Raw genomic sequence first — 12,626 nt, 5'->3', positions numbered from 1 at the left:
TAGCATTAAAGAAAATGTGCTGCTAATTGCGAAGTTTTGCTCAGATCCTGGATCAAGATCTCTAGTGGAGAATGGGGAAAATGTTCATTACCACATTTAAATGCTCCTCTGTTCCCACCAGACCCTGCCTACCTGTACGTGTAAGGTCCTTTCTGCTTCAGAATTGGGCGTGATCCATTCTGCATCACATCCGATGGGTTTTCCACATTGAAGATCCAAAACTCTCTATAGACAGGACTTCCGGGCACAACCCAGTTTTCATATGCAATTGTACCATTTTCAATTACACAGTCCTGTAAAAAGGAAAAAACAGTCTCAGTGTTGATTTTTCTGAGCTTGTGAGCCATAAAAATAATGCTTACAGCAGCATTAACCTTAACATTATTCACAGATACTTTAGAGCAACAGTTTGGACACTTTGAGAACTATGACACAAGGTGGTGGTTGCGACCCCAAAATGACAGTAGGCAGAACCTCCCCATGTGTACATACAAGGGCGTAATGCCCATTGGGCAAGGTGGACAGCTGGCCAGGGCACCACTTTGTGGGGGGCATCAAAATGCAAGGTTTGTTTTTGGGTATTTTAGTGGTTTTAAATGTTTGGCCTGCAGGGGGCACATTTTTAGGCTACCTGCACCAAAATTTCAGCGTATCATCAGGAGACTGTCCTTATGCTACCCCCCATGTTTGGTGAGGTTTGGTTCAAGTAGTCCAAAGTTATGGACTCCCAAAGGGGGTGCCCCCATCCCCCATTGTTTCCAATGGGAGCTAATAGGAGATGGGGGCTACAGTTTTGAGGGTCCATAACTTTGACCCCCCCTGAACCAAACTGCACCAAACATGGGGGTATCATTAGGGCAGTCTCCTGATGAGACCCTGAAAGTTTTGAGACTGTGCCGTCAGAAATGTGCCCCCCCAGCCTGCAACCCCCATTGACATCAATGCAGAGAACAAAGATTCTTGGGCAAATTTCTGGGATGTTCCTGCAGGGGGTGCATTTTTGAACATAGCACCAAAATTTCAGGGTATCATCTGGAGACTGTCATGATGGCACCCCCCCCCAAGTTTGGTGCAGTTTGGTTCAGGGGGTCCAAAGTTATGGACCCTCAAAACTGTAGCCCCCATCTCCTATTAGTTCCCATTGGAAACAATGGAGGATGGGGCACCCCCCTTTGGGAGTCCATAACTTTGGACTACTTGAACCAAACCTCACCAAACCTGGGGGGTAGCATAAGGACAGTCTCCGGATGATACACTGAAATTTTGGTGCTGATATGTCTAAAAATGCACCCCCTGTAGGCACCAATGTCCTGGTGCAAAAAAAATTTGGTCGTGGTGGAGTGGCTGCCCATGGGCGGGGGGGGGGGCATCCAACTCAGGTTTTGCCCAGGGCTACAGTTTTCCTTGTTACATGCCCAAATGTGCAGTTTGCCTGCATGCACACAAACACGATGAAGCCCAAGTGAGAGGACATAAACATTATTTTTTTTAAAATACACAGTAAAGGAATGTGAGAGAGACTAACACCGGTACTGTAGTGACAGCAGTCAAAATGATTATATTTTAAACCTGCACAGCTACTCAGGCCTCCAGAGGCCAGTCCATAAGCCCTAATGGGCAGGAACCCAACTTGACCCCAACCACTTTCTAAAAACACTTGACAGGCACCAGAAAAGGTATCAGCAGGCACTGTGGTGTCCACAAGCGCCATGTTGGGGTCTCACATTTCAAAGATACCATCCTTCTAAAAGAATAGGAAAAAGAAGATTACTTTACTTTGCATAAGTGTTCTGTGTTCACAACTAGTATCAGCTAAATCTTATGTCATCCAATAACTAAGGGCGTTTTCCCACTTATCTTCTGCCCCGCGCTACTGTAGGCAAGTAGCGAAGGTCTCCTGACACTCCCCATTACAGGGGCGGCGACAACGCAACCACCCCAACGCTGCCGCTGTCGTGCCCCCTCAGCGTGCGACATTCCTGCCGCCTTTTGAAACGGCGCCTTTTGAAACGGTGGGGAAGCCCGGGCGCGCGTCAGAAATGACACACACTGGGAGTAGCGCGCAGCAACCCCTCACCCAGGTATGTGGGGAAACAACCTAAAATGGCTTACTTAGCAGTATGCTGTAGTTTGGATATGATGAGGAGAAGAAAACAGAATTTCTCTATGATATCAAATATTTCTATAAAGTCAATAAAACTATTTTCCAATAATACTGGCATGGAGATTGGCAGACCTCCCCAATGCTTGTCTCAATTACATACATTGAAGACAGAACAGCTACAATGAGGGTTGCTTGCTTTGGGTTGGGAAATTCCTGGTGATTTGGGGGTTGGAGCCTGCGAAAAGCAGGATCTCAGTGGGTATAAGGCCACAGAGTCCACCATCCAAAGCAGCCATTTTCTCCAAGGGAACTGATCTCTGTAACTTGGAGACTGCCAATCCTAGATACAACTTACCATCCTGCATTTCAATGGACATACCACACAAGACCTGATATGTTCTTAGCAGTGCCCAAATGTGCAGTTATGGGACTTTTGCACCCATCTCAAACAGCTGAAGAGGAAGGGACCATTCCAACTGTAATTGGAAAGGAACTTTCCCATCTTTTTTTTCTGCCTCTCTTCCAAGAAGTCTTCTATTCACCATTTTATCCTTCCAACAGTACTGTGAGGTAGGTTGTGGGAGGGAAGCTAACCCAAGATCATAATGTGATCAGAGATGAGAACGTAGGTATTCCCAACCCTCAAATTATACCACCTGGTCTCTCCCCATTAACTTGTGCTTCAAACTTTGACTTATGGCAATATCTGCAGTGAAATTTCTCATTTCTTGAATGCTCAGTAAGGATAGCCCTTGTAATGTACTAAGTACATTAGAGGTGCAGGTTTTAAGTAGATCAGAGAGGGAGATGCAGGGTACTCACTCTCTCTAGAAATATATGTTCAAAATGGCTGAATAAGGAAGTCGTTCTGCTACTAGGGTTGCCTACTTCCAGATGTGGCCTTGTGAACTCCTGGGGTTAGAAATGGTCTCCAAGAGACACAGATCACTGGTTGTGATGGGTTTTCCAGGCTGTGTGGCCGTGATCTGGTGGATCTTGTTCCTAACGTTTCACCTGCATCTGTGGTTGGCATCTTCAGAGGTGTATCACAGAGGGAAGTATGTTACACACTGTGTTACACAGTCTGTTACTTCCCTCCATGATACACCTCTGAAGATGCCAGCCATAGATGCAGGAGAAACGTTAGGAACAAGATCCACCAGACCATGGCCACACAGCCTGTAAAACCCACAACAACCAGTTGAATCCGGTCACGAAAGCCTTCAACAAGACACAGATCAGTTCCCCAGGAGGAAATGGCTGGTCTGGAGAGGGACCTCTATGCAGAGGCAGAGCTACCAGAGTGAGGGGGGTTGTGCATTGCACTGGACATGTGCCTGGGGGCAGGAAATCGCGCACCCCCACACAGCACCCCCACACACACTTACCATGTGAGCTCCAAGGTCTCATGGGAAGTGTAGTCCCCACTAGGCAGTTTTCAACCTGAAGGGAACAGGCCTCTTCTCCAGCCTGGACTGTTTCTCTAAGGCAAGGGGGGTGGAGGGCAGGGCGCAGAGGAGGGGGGGGGGCAGAAAACACAGAGTGCCCACCGGGCGCAGTATGGCCCAGCTACACTTCTGCTGCTATGGCATTATATTCCATTGAGACTCCTCCACTTTCCAAACCTCTCCTACTCCAGGGTCGACCCACAAAATCTCCAAGTATATCACAACACAGGGTTGGCAATCCTATCTGTTACTGAAGCCATGTGGAGAAGATTTTAATGGAATCCAATTCAAAGGAAAATCAGGAGAAATTAATCCAGAAGAAAGATCTCATGTTAGGGGGAAAAAACCCTAAAGATAGCATGTGCATATGAAAAATCTACAGCACAAATTAAAATACTACAGAATAAATCATGAAAAGTATATGAAATTAAGAGAAGTTATACATCACAAACAGGAAAACAGATTACCATACCTCACCAGAAATATGTTTCTGAACAAGCAGACAAAAACAATGCAAAATGTTTGAAAAGCAAAAGGGAGGTATGCTGTGCATGGGGGAAAGTTTGTTATAATAGCAAACAAAAAAAACATTCTGCCCAGCTATGCATTGCAGAGACTAAAATCCCAAGGAAAGTGAATGAGATGCAAGAAGAAGAGGGACCTCTGCAGAGATATAGCAGAACGGATATACTATTTTCGACAGCAGTCACAAATACAGAAGATAAAAAAATGAAATAACAGTAGATATAAAAGTAGGTAAAATAGGCAAGTGATTGAGCTCAGTGTAGATACAGGAACTGATATTAACTGCATAGCAATCCAAATGTACTGCAAATTGCTATCAGAGGGCCATTTGGGAAAAAATGGTTTACTACCCTTAACAAGATATGGGGAATAGCCATTAAAGGAGTTGGGAAAATGGTCAGAAAAGGTTGTTGCAATAGGGCAAGTAGAAGCACCCAATCCCAGTCAGAACTGGTGATGGGAATGGTTAACCAGTTAGCCAGATTTGCTGCAGACTTGCAGAAATGACAGCACCACTGACAAGAGTTGTTCCAAAATGACACAGAGGCCAATTACACACAGCAAGGTGGTTCCTGTGACTTCAAAGAGAATTGGCTGGGAAGTCTTTGTTTCGGGGCATGTTCAGCATTATTACTGGCCGTCCTGTTTGCAGCACATCAGGCATTAGCCATCCATTGCCTTTTTGCTTGTGTCCAGGTGGGGGCAATGCTTCACTGGTTCTCTTCCATGCATGTGTGCTTAAATTTTTAATTTATTTTTAATTTTTTATCTTTAATCGTATCAATATATCAATCAATTTATTGATATATCAACATAAAAAAGCAAACTATTAAAGAAAAGTCCTGAATATGGTAGCAGTACACTTTTTTTCCAGAACACTGATTGTGTTTTATGATGGGAAGTTAGGGGGTAGTAATGATCGTGTGCAAACTGCAAAAGAACATTGTGAGCTGTTGTTAACTAAGTTCCCAGGTTCACGATCATCCATCTCCATATGTTCTGTAAACCCAAGCATCAAGACAGAAGGGCTTTTCCCATTGTGGTCTGGAATCACTGATGATTTGAGTATAAAACAACGAGGCTGGAGAAGTCAGTTTGTTGACCAAATGCAGGGGCACATTAAGTGTTTGGACTTGAGAAAATTGTCCAAGAAATGAAAAAGAATAACAAAAACCATGAACCAATTCTTCAATACTTTGACACAGAAAAACAGGTTTCAGTGCAGGTGGCTACATTACAGTTTAGAGTTGGAGCAGCCTTATTACAAGAAGATAAGCCTCATGGCCACTAACCACAGTACAATTACCTACAAATTGAAATGTTTGCAATTGTAGCAGGATGTGAAAAGTGCCATCAGTACATCTATGAAAGACAAGTCACAAACTTTCAGAACACAATGGAAAAAAATCTAGCTGAGGCACAAGTTAGGTTGCAAAAAATATTTTATGTCTCCATGGAGACTCACATACAAATAGTGGTATGCATTCAGCTCTTGCTGAACTGAAAATAAGAACTGGAAACAAAAGGGAAAAATGTTTTATGGGGTTTTTTTCAGCTGAATGAAAGGCACCTTTTAGCAGAGCCAAAAAAGCCAAAAGTTGGGAAAAATGCTTGTACTACTCAAAATCCAATGGACTAGCAAAAAAATATGTACAAATTATGAAAAAGTACTGAAAAAAGGAAAACTCTGTATGAGTACACAACTAAAATAGTCTTCCAAATACCATAGACAATTACTACCAAAAATACCAATGGGTGATTTAGAAAGATTTAGAAAGATTATGCAACATAAAGGCAGTAAAAGGGCATCCTTATTTCTGATGTCTAGTCAAAGGCAATTATTCAAAAGAAGAGACATGAAATATTTAAAACATATTAGAGATGAAGTTTGTTGGTTTCGACCAGAGGAGGCAATTTCTGTAGAATGTAGAACTTCTATTCACTTTCTGTAGAACTCCATTCCCTTGTACCAGCAGCCCCCGGGGCATCACACCCCGCATCACCACCCTGTTGGTGCTATGCCACTGCCCTGACCTCTCCAGGCTCCATCCCCAAATCTCCAGAAGTTTCCAAACCTGGATCTGATAACTCCACCTTATCCATCGTCAGTGGCCGGGCAAACGGGGCAAATATAGGGTGGGCCTCAGGTGGAGAAACTTAAGTAGGATATAATTGCACAGAGTCCACCTTCAAAGCTGTGATTTCTCCCAGGAGAACTGACCTCTGTGCTGTGGATATCAGTTGCAATTCTGAGAGAACTTGTGGCCCTTCCTGCAGCATCGTAATCCTAGGCCACAGTAATGTGAGTGACAACAAAAGCAGATCCTCATTGCCAACAGCCTGTGGAACTGGGTCCTACTGCAGGGTAAGTTTAGAAATTGGTCCCACTTTGAGAGAGTGAGAGTGAGAGAGAGAGAGAGAGAGAGAGAAAGAGAAACAACCTTCCCATAATAATTTGGTTAAGCTTAGCTAGTCAGCTCAGAGCCACAGGATTTCATGTAGATAGAATAATAGAATTAGAGTTGGAAGGGTCCATTCTTGCCACCCAGTCCAACCCCCTGCTCAATGCAGGATCAGTCCAAAGAATCCCTGACAAGTGTTTGCCCAGCCATTACTTAAAGACTGCCAGTGAGGGGGGAGCTCACCACCTCCCTAGGTAGCCAATTCCAGTGTTGAACAACTTTTATTGTAAAAATGTTTTTCCTACTGTCCAGCTGGTACCTTTCCAACAGTAATTTAAACCTATTATTGCAAGTTCTATTCTCTGCTGTCAATAGAAACAGCTCCCTGGCCTTCTCTGACAGCCTTTCAATTATTTAAAGAGAGCAATCATTCCCCCCCCCCCCCCATCAATTTCTTCTTCTCCAAACTAAGCAATCCCAAGTCTCTAATCCTTTCCCCATACAGCCTGGTCTCCAAGCCCCTGATCATCCCGCTCCATTCTGTCTACATTCTGTCATCCCTTGCACTGTGGCTCCACGAGCTGAGCTGCCGGCCCCATCCTTGCCCACCCTGCAGGCAGCAGGGCGGGCGCACCAACTGCCCATGGCTGGCTGGGCCGCGCTGCGGGCTTCCCCTCTCGCCTGCCCTGTTGGAGCGGGGCAGGCGCTTTCCCGAGCCGCCGGCTTAATCCTTGCCCACCCTGCAGGCAGCAGGGCAGGCGCATCCATGAGCTTCTCAGAATGAGCGGAGTAAAAGGTAAAAAAAACCCCTATATATATAGTGTTATCTTTATTTTAAATGTCAAAAATTATTTGCGGCTCCAAGTGTTTTCTTTTCCCGTGGAAAACAGGTCCAAATGGCTCTTTGAGTGTTAAAGGTTCCCTACCCCTGTTCTGGGCAAAGGCCCAGCTCCCAAAGGGGGAGAGTTTATCTGAACATTTTTTTTCCTTCCAGAGTTTTCCAGCATTCTTGGTCTTTGCCTCTCAATGCCACTAGAACCTACTCAACATATATCACAACTTCTAAACTGCGTGAATCACTGCAGCTCAGTGTGCATGTGCTATTATTCCCAGCTGGAACAAGGAGAAAGGAAAAATCCCTTGAGGGTAGGGAGGAGCAGCTTGGAGTTATGTAAACAGCCAGTTTAACACGGAACATAGCAAGCAATCAGATTTTCACACCAGAGACCTTTGTCACGGATATTGGCCAAAGTTGTTCACGTGATTGCTTTCTATGTAGTTATCTGCACAAAAACAAAAATCCGGCAGAAGCAGAATTTGCTGTAGTCAGCTTGATTTCTTGAAACGGAGGCCTTGACTCAGCAGTTGTTATCTGCAGTCATTTAACTATTGCACAACCCCCAGAAAGCCAGAGATACTGGATTGAAAAACAGAAAGCCAAAGCTTTACTGTGGAAAGGTCCACACATGTTGCACAAAGTCAGAAAGCAAGGAGAAAAAAGCGTTAGTAGTTCACAAGCTCCTGAAGGTATTTCTTGCAGCTATCGATTTTTCTGGATTTGTCATAAAAGAAAGCAAGCCCAGAACTTTCCTTTGGTAAGGAGGAGAGAGTAAAAAGTTCCCCCACAGAAAGTTGCATGCTTGAAAGAGATCATTACTAGCATTAGGTGATATTGCACAATGGTCCCTAGTGTCAGCTGTCTAGCAGTACTTTTGTAAAGTTTTGCAAATTATCTGTTTCAGTGTCATCCAATGCTACCTTGACCCAGTAACTCCTTGAATGCTACCTTGACCCAGTAACTCCTACTGGGCATTAACTTGATTTATAGCCAGTGGGCACACAGCATATATCCAGACTTGTCCTCCGAGACATTAATGGTAGCTTGTGAGGTGCTTACGCCTCCACAGACCCCAGCAGGGGCATTCTTGAAAATAATAGTTTAAATATTGGTTCACCACGTACCTGACAATAGGTTATTGTTAAGTGTACAAGAGTATAAGATACTTATAAGTTGTTTGTTATATATTGGATGTATTGTGAATAGATGTATTTGTAAATAACCTTTGAGTGAATATATTTAGTAATTGCCAGGCAGTGTACTACACGTTTTCTTGTATGCCATATTCTAGTACGTAGTACACATACCTTTTGTATTGTTGTTGTTGTTGGTAAAAAGCAAGCATGCCATGGGATGGGGAAAATGTTTGGCTGGCAGAAAAATAAGCTGGCATTGTCCCATGGAGACAGAGTCAGTCAACAAGTGCACATGTACCTGTCATTTATACCACAGCCCTAAAAGCTGAGCAGGTCTTGAATGCTTCTCTGATAACAGATGAACAGGAAATGCAATACTTCATCAATCTGCTTATAGTGTAACCTAGTCCCTCTCTTTTTCATGAGGTGAGACATATATTTCTTTTTCTTGGGAGGAAAAAAAGATCTCGTACACACAGAAAGACTACCTGTTAGGGAGAAAGCTTATTTCTCTAGCTTGCTCATTTTCTACCAAGGAGAAGGACTTTGAGCATAAAAATCCCCTCCCCCAATAAAAAGTCTAAAAGTATTCTGTCATAGGAACCCCACATGCAGTCTGAAGTGATAACGCTCAGAGATCACTTTTCCAGGAACTGCCACGCCTAAGGTTAGGTTTGCCAGCTCTCGGTGTGGGGCTTTAGGGCTGGCAATCCCCAGGAATATTGGGAGGGGCAGAGAAATGATATTTCCTGTTTCAGAGAAGGAAGCAATATTTTTCAATTTCTAGAGAGTCATTATATTAATGATTTCACTTTCTGCTCTAAAACAAAAATGCCTCTGTACTGATTGAAGCTTTCCCCCTCACTACCACTGAGCGGATGGTGCATGAGCATTACTGGGAGGTCCCTCACCAGAACTGGGTAGGCTGAAGTCCTGCCTGAGGCCTTCTTCTTCCTTTTGAAGACAAAGGAGCTTGGTCAAATTGAATGACTTCGCTCACTGGACCAAGGAAAAAGTCCTTTAGAAAGAACAACAGAACTGCTGTAAAGTCTACCTGCTCAAACAAATAAGTGAGATTTGTCATAGGTCTGCCTATTGGCTCATCAAAGCAATTCAAACAGTATGGAAGAATCGGTAAGGAGACTGGCAAGAGAGTGGGCTTTGCCTATCAACAACAACCTAATTTTTAAATAGTGTCAACCCCCCCCCCCCCTTTGATGCCTTTGTTGTATGATCTATGACTATTTAACCCATACAGTTTTTACATACTGGACTCTATCATAATACTGGACTCTATCATAATATTTTCATTCTACCGATGAAGTCTGTAGGGAGGAATGCTTGAAGGCTTTTAACAGGACATTTTGTCCAATTATATTAGAACAGATTATAAAGAAATCTGAGCCTGATTCTAGAACCGAGGTTGTGTGTTAAATAGATAATGTCTCCAAATTGAAATTTTGATTACTGCATTGTCTCTCTTAACATAAAAATAAATACATATTTTAAATTAAATAAGATTTTTACAAACATTACCTTCAATTAATTACATTGAGTATCATGCATTAATCTCTCACATCTTAATTAGGGACATTCAATTAGTCCTCCAGTGGATTTACCTTATCCTTGATATTATGTATTATTTGTCAGTTGACTGATCAGTGCCTTTTCAGACTTTTACAGTATATTCGAGGACAGCGATGGCAAACCTTTTCGGTTCAGCATGTCAAAAATATAGAAAATTCCTAACTTGACTCTGCTGGCATGTCTCACCTACACGCACACCCTGAACAAAAGAGAAGCAATGCTTTACATATTCATTTAACATTTTTAAAAATACAGCCCTATTATGTTTGAGGCTATGTATTTCATGAAGAAATGTCAAATAACTACAGAAATGATTCAAACTCAAACAGGGATGATATTGTCAGGTGTTGTACGCCGGTCACCCAAAACATTGCGGTGTGTCACCTTTGACACATGCGTCATAGGTTTGCCATCACTGTCCTAGGATAGCCCTTAAGACATGACAGATGTTTCCATTTACAGTAGGGATCACCTAAGACTTAGATCTGGCTGTTCAACAACTGTCCTTTTAGGATCCCACATACCAGAGCATTACGCTCATTAATGCAGCTGTGAATTCCTAGTGGGGTTTCCATTTTGAAACATGGTTAGGGTCCAATTTAGATCAGGGCCATGATACGGGGAGAAGAAGAGATCCTGCCTGTTCTCCAATGTCATTTTCCTGAGCTGAAACAATGCCGGGGGGGGGGGGTATTACTTGCCCACTGGACTTTCATTTATGTGAAAGTGGATGTGGACCTCCCCCACCATAGGACAAACAGTGCCCTTGATAATGGCTAAGCAAGTTGCATTAATGTGATACTGAATTATGTGATGCATTAATGTGATATTGTGATACTGAATTGTAAGTATATGTGCATAACATTAAGAGTTAAATTCCTTTGTGTGGATAACTGCATAATATTTTGGTTCATCCATCACAGTGCAGAGATTATTTACAACACTGAGCATTCAGCAGCATTCTACTGAAGAAGGATTTCTATGAAAACACCTTGTTATCGTGAACGACATTATAGAATGCCTTTCCTCTGAATACTTTGGATTCCAGAGAAGGAGTACAGTAATACTCAAGTTCCCTATTATTGCAGCAAGGACGGTTACTAAGGGATTTTTTATTCTTACATGTGTTGTATACAGTTGTATAGTGGAATGTTTTGCATGTTCCCACTGTCTTAGATAATTGGCACCTTTATTACCTTTTCCTTCACTGAGTAAATGGTTTAGCTTAACACAGGATTTTTTGTATGTGTGTTAATGATTGTAACGGTAGGATGTAGGATGTTTTCATATTTATAATTTGCTACCTGTACATTAGTCCTATTAATAGTAGTTATACAAACAGTGTCCTCACCTGGCACCAGAAAATGGCACAGGGAGAGGAGGGGCTCCTCCTCCCTCTCCCCATGAATGAGAACTCCATGACTCTTTTAAATGGACATCCCCATGGGAACTCACAGCTGCAATATGGCTGCAAGTTGCCATAGCAGATGATGGACACGTGTATGTTGTGATGCCGAGTTTGGTCCTAGGTTCTGAAAGGCCATAGGCCATCTATTTTTTTTGTCTTAGCTTCTGAGTTGCCTTCATCCTTCTCAGACTTTTACTATTGTACTTTGTAGCTCATAAGTTATGAGCAAGTTCAGTTAAATACAAAAGGAAAGTCTCTAGATTTTAAATTCTTTCATAATGTGCATCTCTGGTAAATCAAAGTCCATCATGTTAACGTTGAGACGCAGCTGTGGCATCAATAGGGAACAGCAATGTCTTGCACTACCATGAACATCCAAGCATGACCCGCCCCGCCTCTAACTGGGCTATCTTTTTTGCTGCTGGGAAAAGGAATGAGCTCACCCAAACAGAAAGGGACACTTAGATTTTACAGTTTTAAAAAAAATATCAACACACATTCCCACACTCTAACCATACTCCTTTCTTAACCTCAAAGTCATCTCTCACTGGTGGCAAATCAGTAGGCAAGGACATTGGTATCCTACAGAGACTTCCCATCTTCTTGTTGCTGAACCATAACGCTGACAGATTTTTTCTGGTATGCCATCAAAATATACAGTTACTCAACATCCATGGTTTGCAATCTGTGTCAAATGTTATCAGAGTTGCTAGCACTGACTACCTCCAGGGTATAGCTTTCTCCCTCAGAAAGTTCAACCTCTGAGCAGGTGAATGCACTGTGCCTCAGAAGCACACAGTGTTCATAAATGTATGTTTCCTTAGGTACCATGCAGTGCACAGACTGGTGTTCACACTCTTTGGTTCTTCAAGGTATGTTATGAATTCATGAGCATTTGCTACAGGCTACTGTTCTTATTTTCAAAACAGTTTCTGACTTAATAAGTCAGGGAGAACAACTGATAATTATTTCAAAAGTGGTTTATTTATCACCCTTAGAGAACTTGCCTCTAACTCGCAAAAGATTATCTTTTTATTAGACAATACAAGCAGTGATGTAACCAAATCATTAGTCAAATTTTTTAATTTATGTATAACTCATCGCTCCAAGGGAAAATTTGATTAATATCTTCTTCCCTTCCCTCCTATTTCTCTTGTTTTCCTTCTCTTCTCCCCTTC

The 12,626-nt window shown here is 42.7% G+C and overlaps 1 protein-coding gene across 6 annotated transcripts in view; it reads right to left on the bottom strand.

Annotated features, from left to right (window-relative positions):
- The window catches only part of CD36 (CD36 molecule), a 98,616-nt gene that overhangs the window by 27,062 nt on the left and 58,928 nt on the right, over window positions 1-12,626 (bottom strand). For all 6 annotated transcript variants that reach the window (XM_048502356.1, XM_048502358.1, XM_048502359.1 and 3 more), the window contains one exon: window positions 133-293. In XM_048502356.1, coding sequence (XP_048358313.1) covers window positions 133-293 — 161 coding nt within the window. The remainder of the gene's footprint in view (window positions 1-132; window positions 294-12,626) is intronic.

This window comes from Sphaerodactylus townsendi, linkage group LG06, assembly GCF_021028975.2.
Source record: "Sphaerodactylus townsendi isolate TG3544 linkage group LG06, MPM_Stown_v2.3, whole genome shotgun sequence".
NCBI lineage: Eukaryota > Metazoa > Chordata > Lepidosauria > Squamata > Sphaerodactylidae > Sphaerodactylus > Sphaerodactylus townsendi.
Note: the sequence above shows the minus strand (reverse complement) of the source record. Positions and strands in the feature narration are given on the sequence as shown.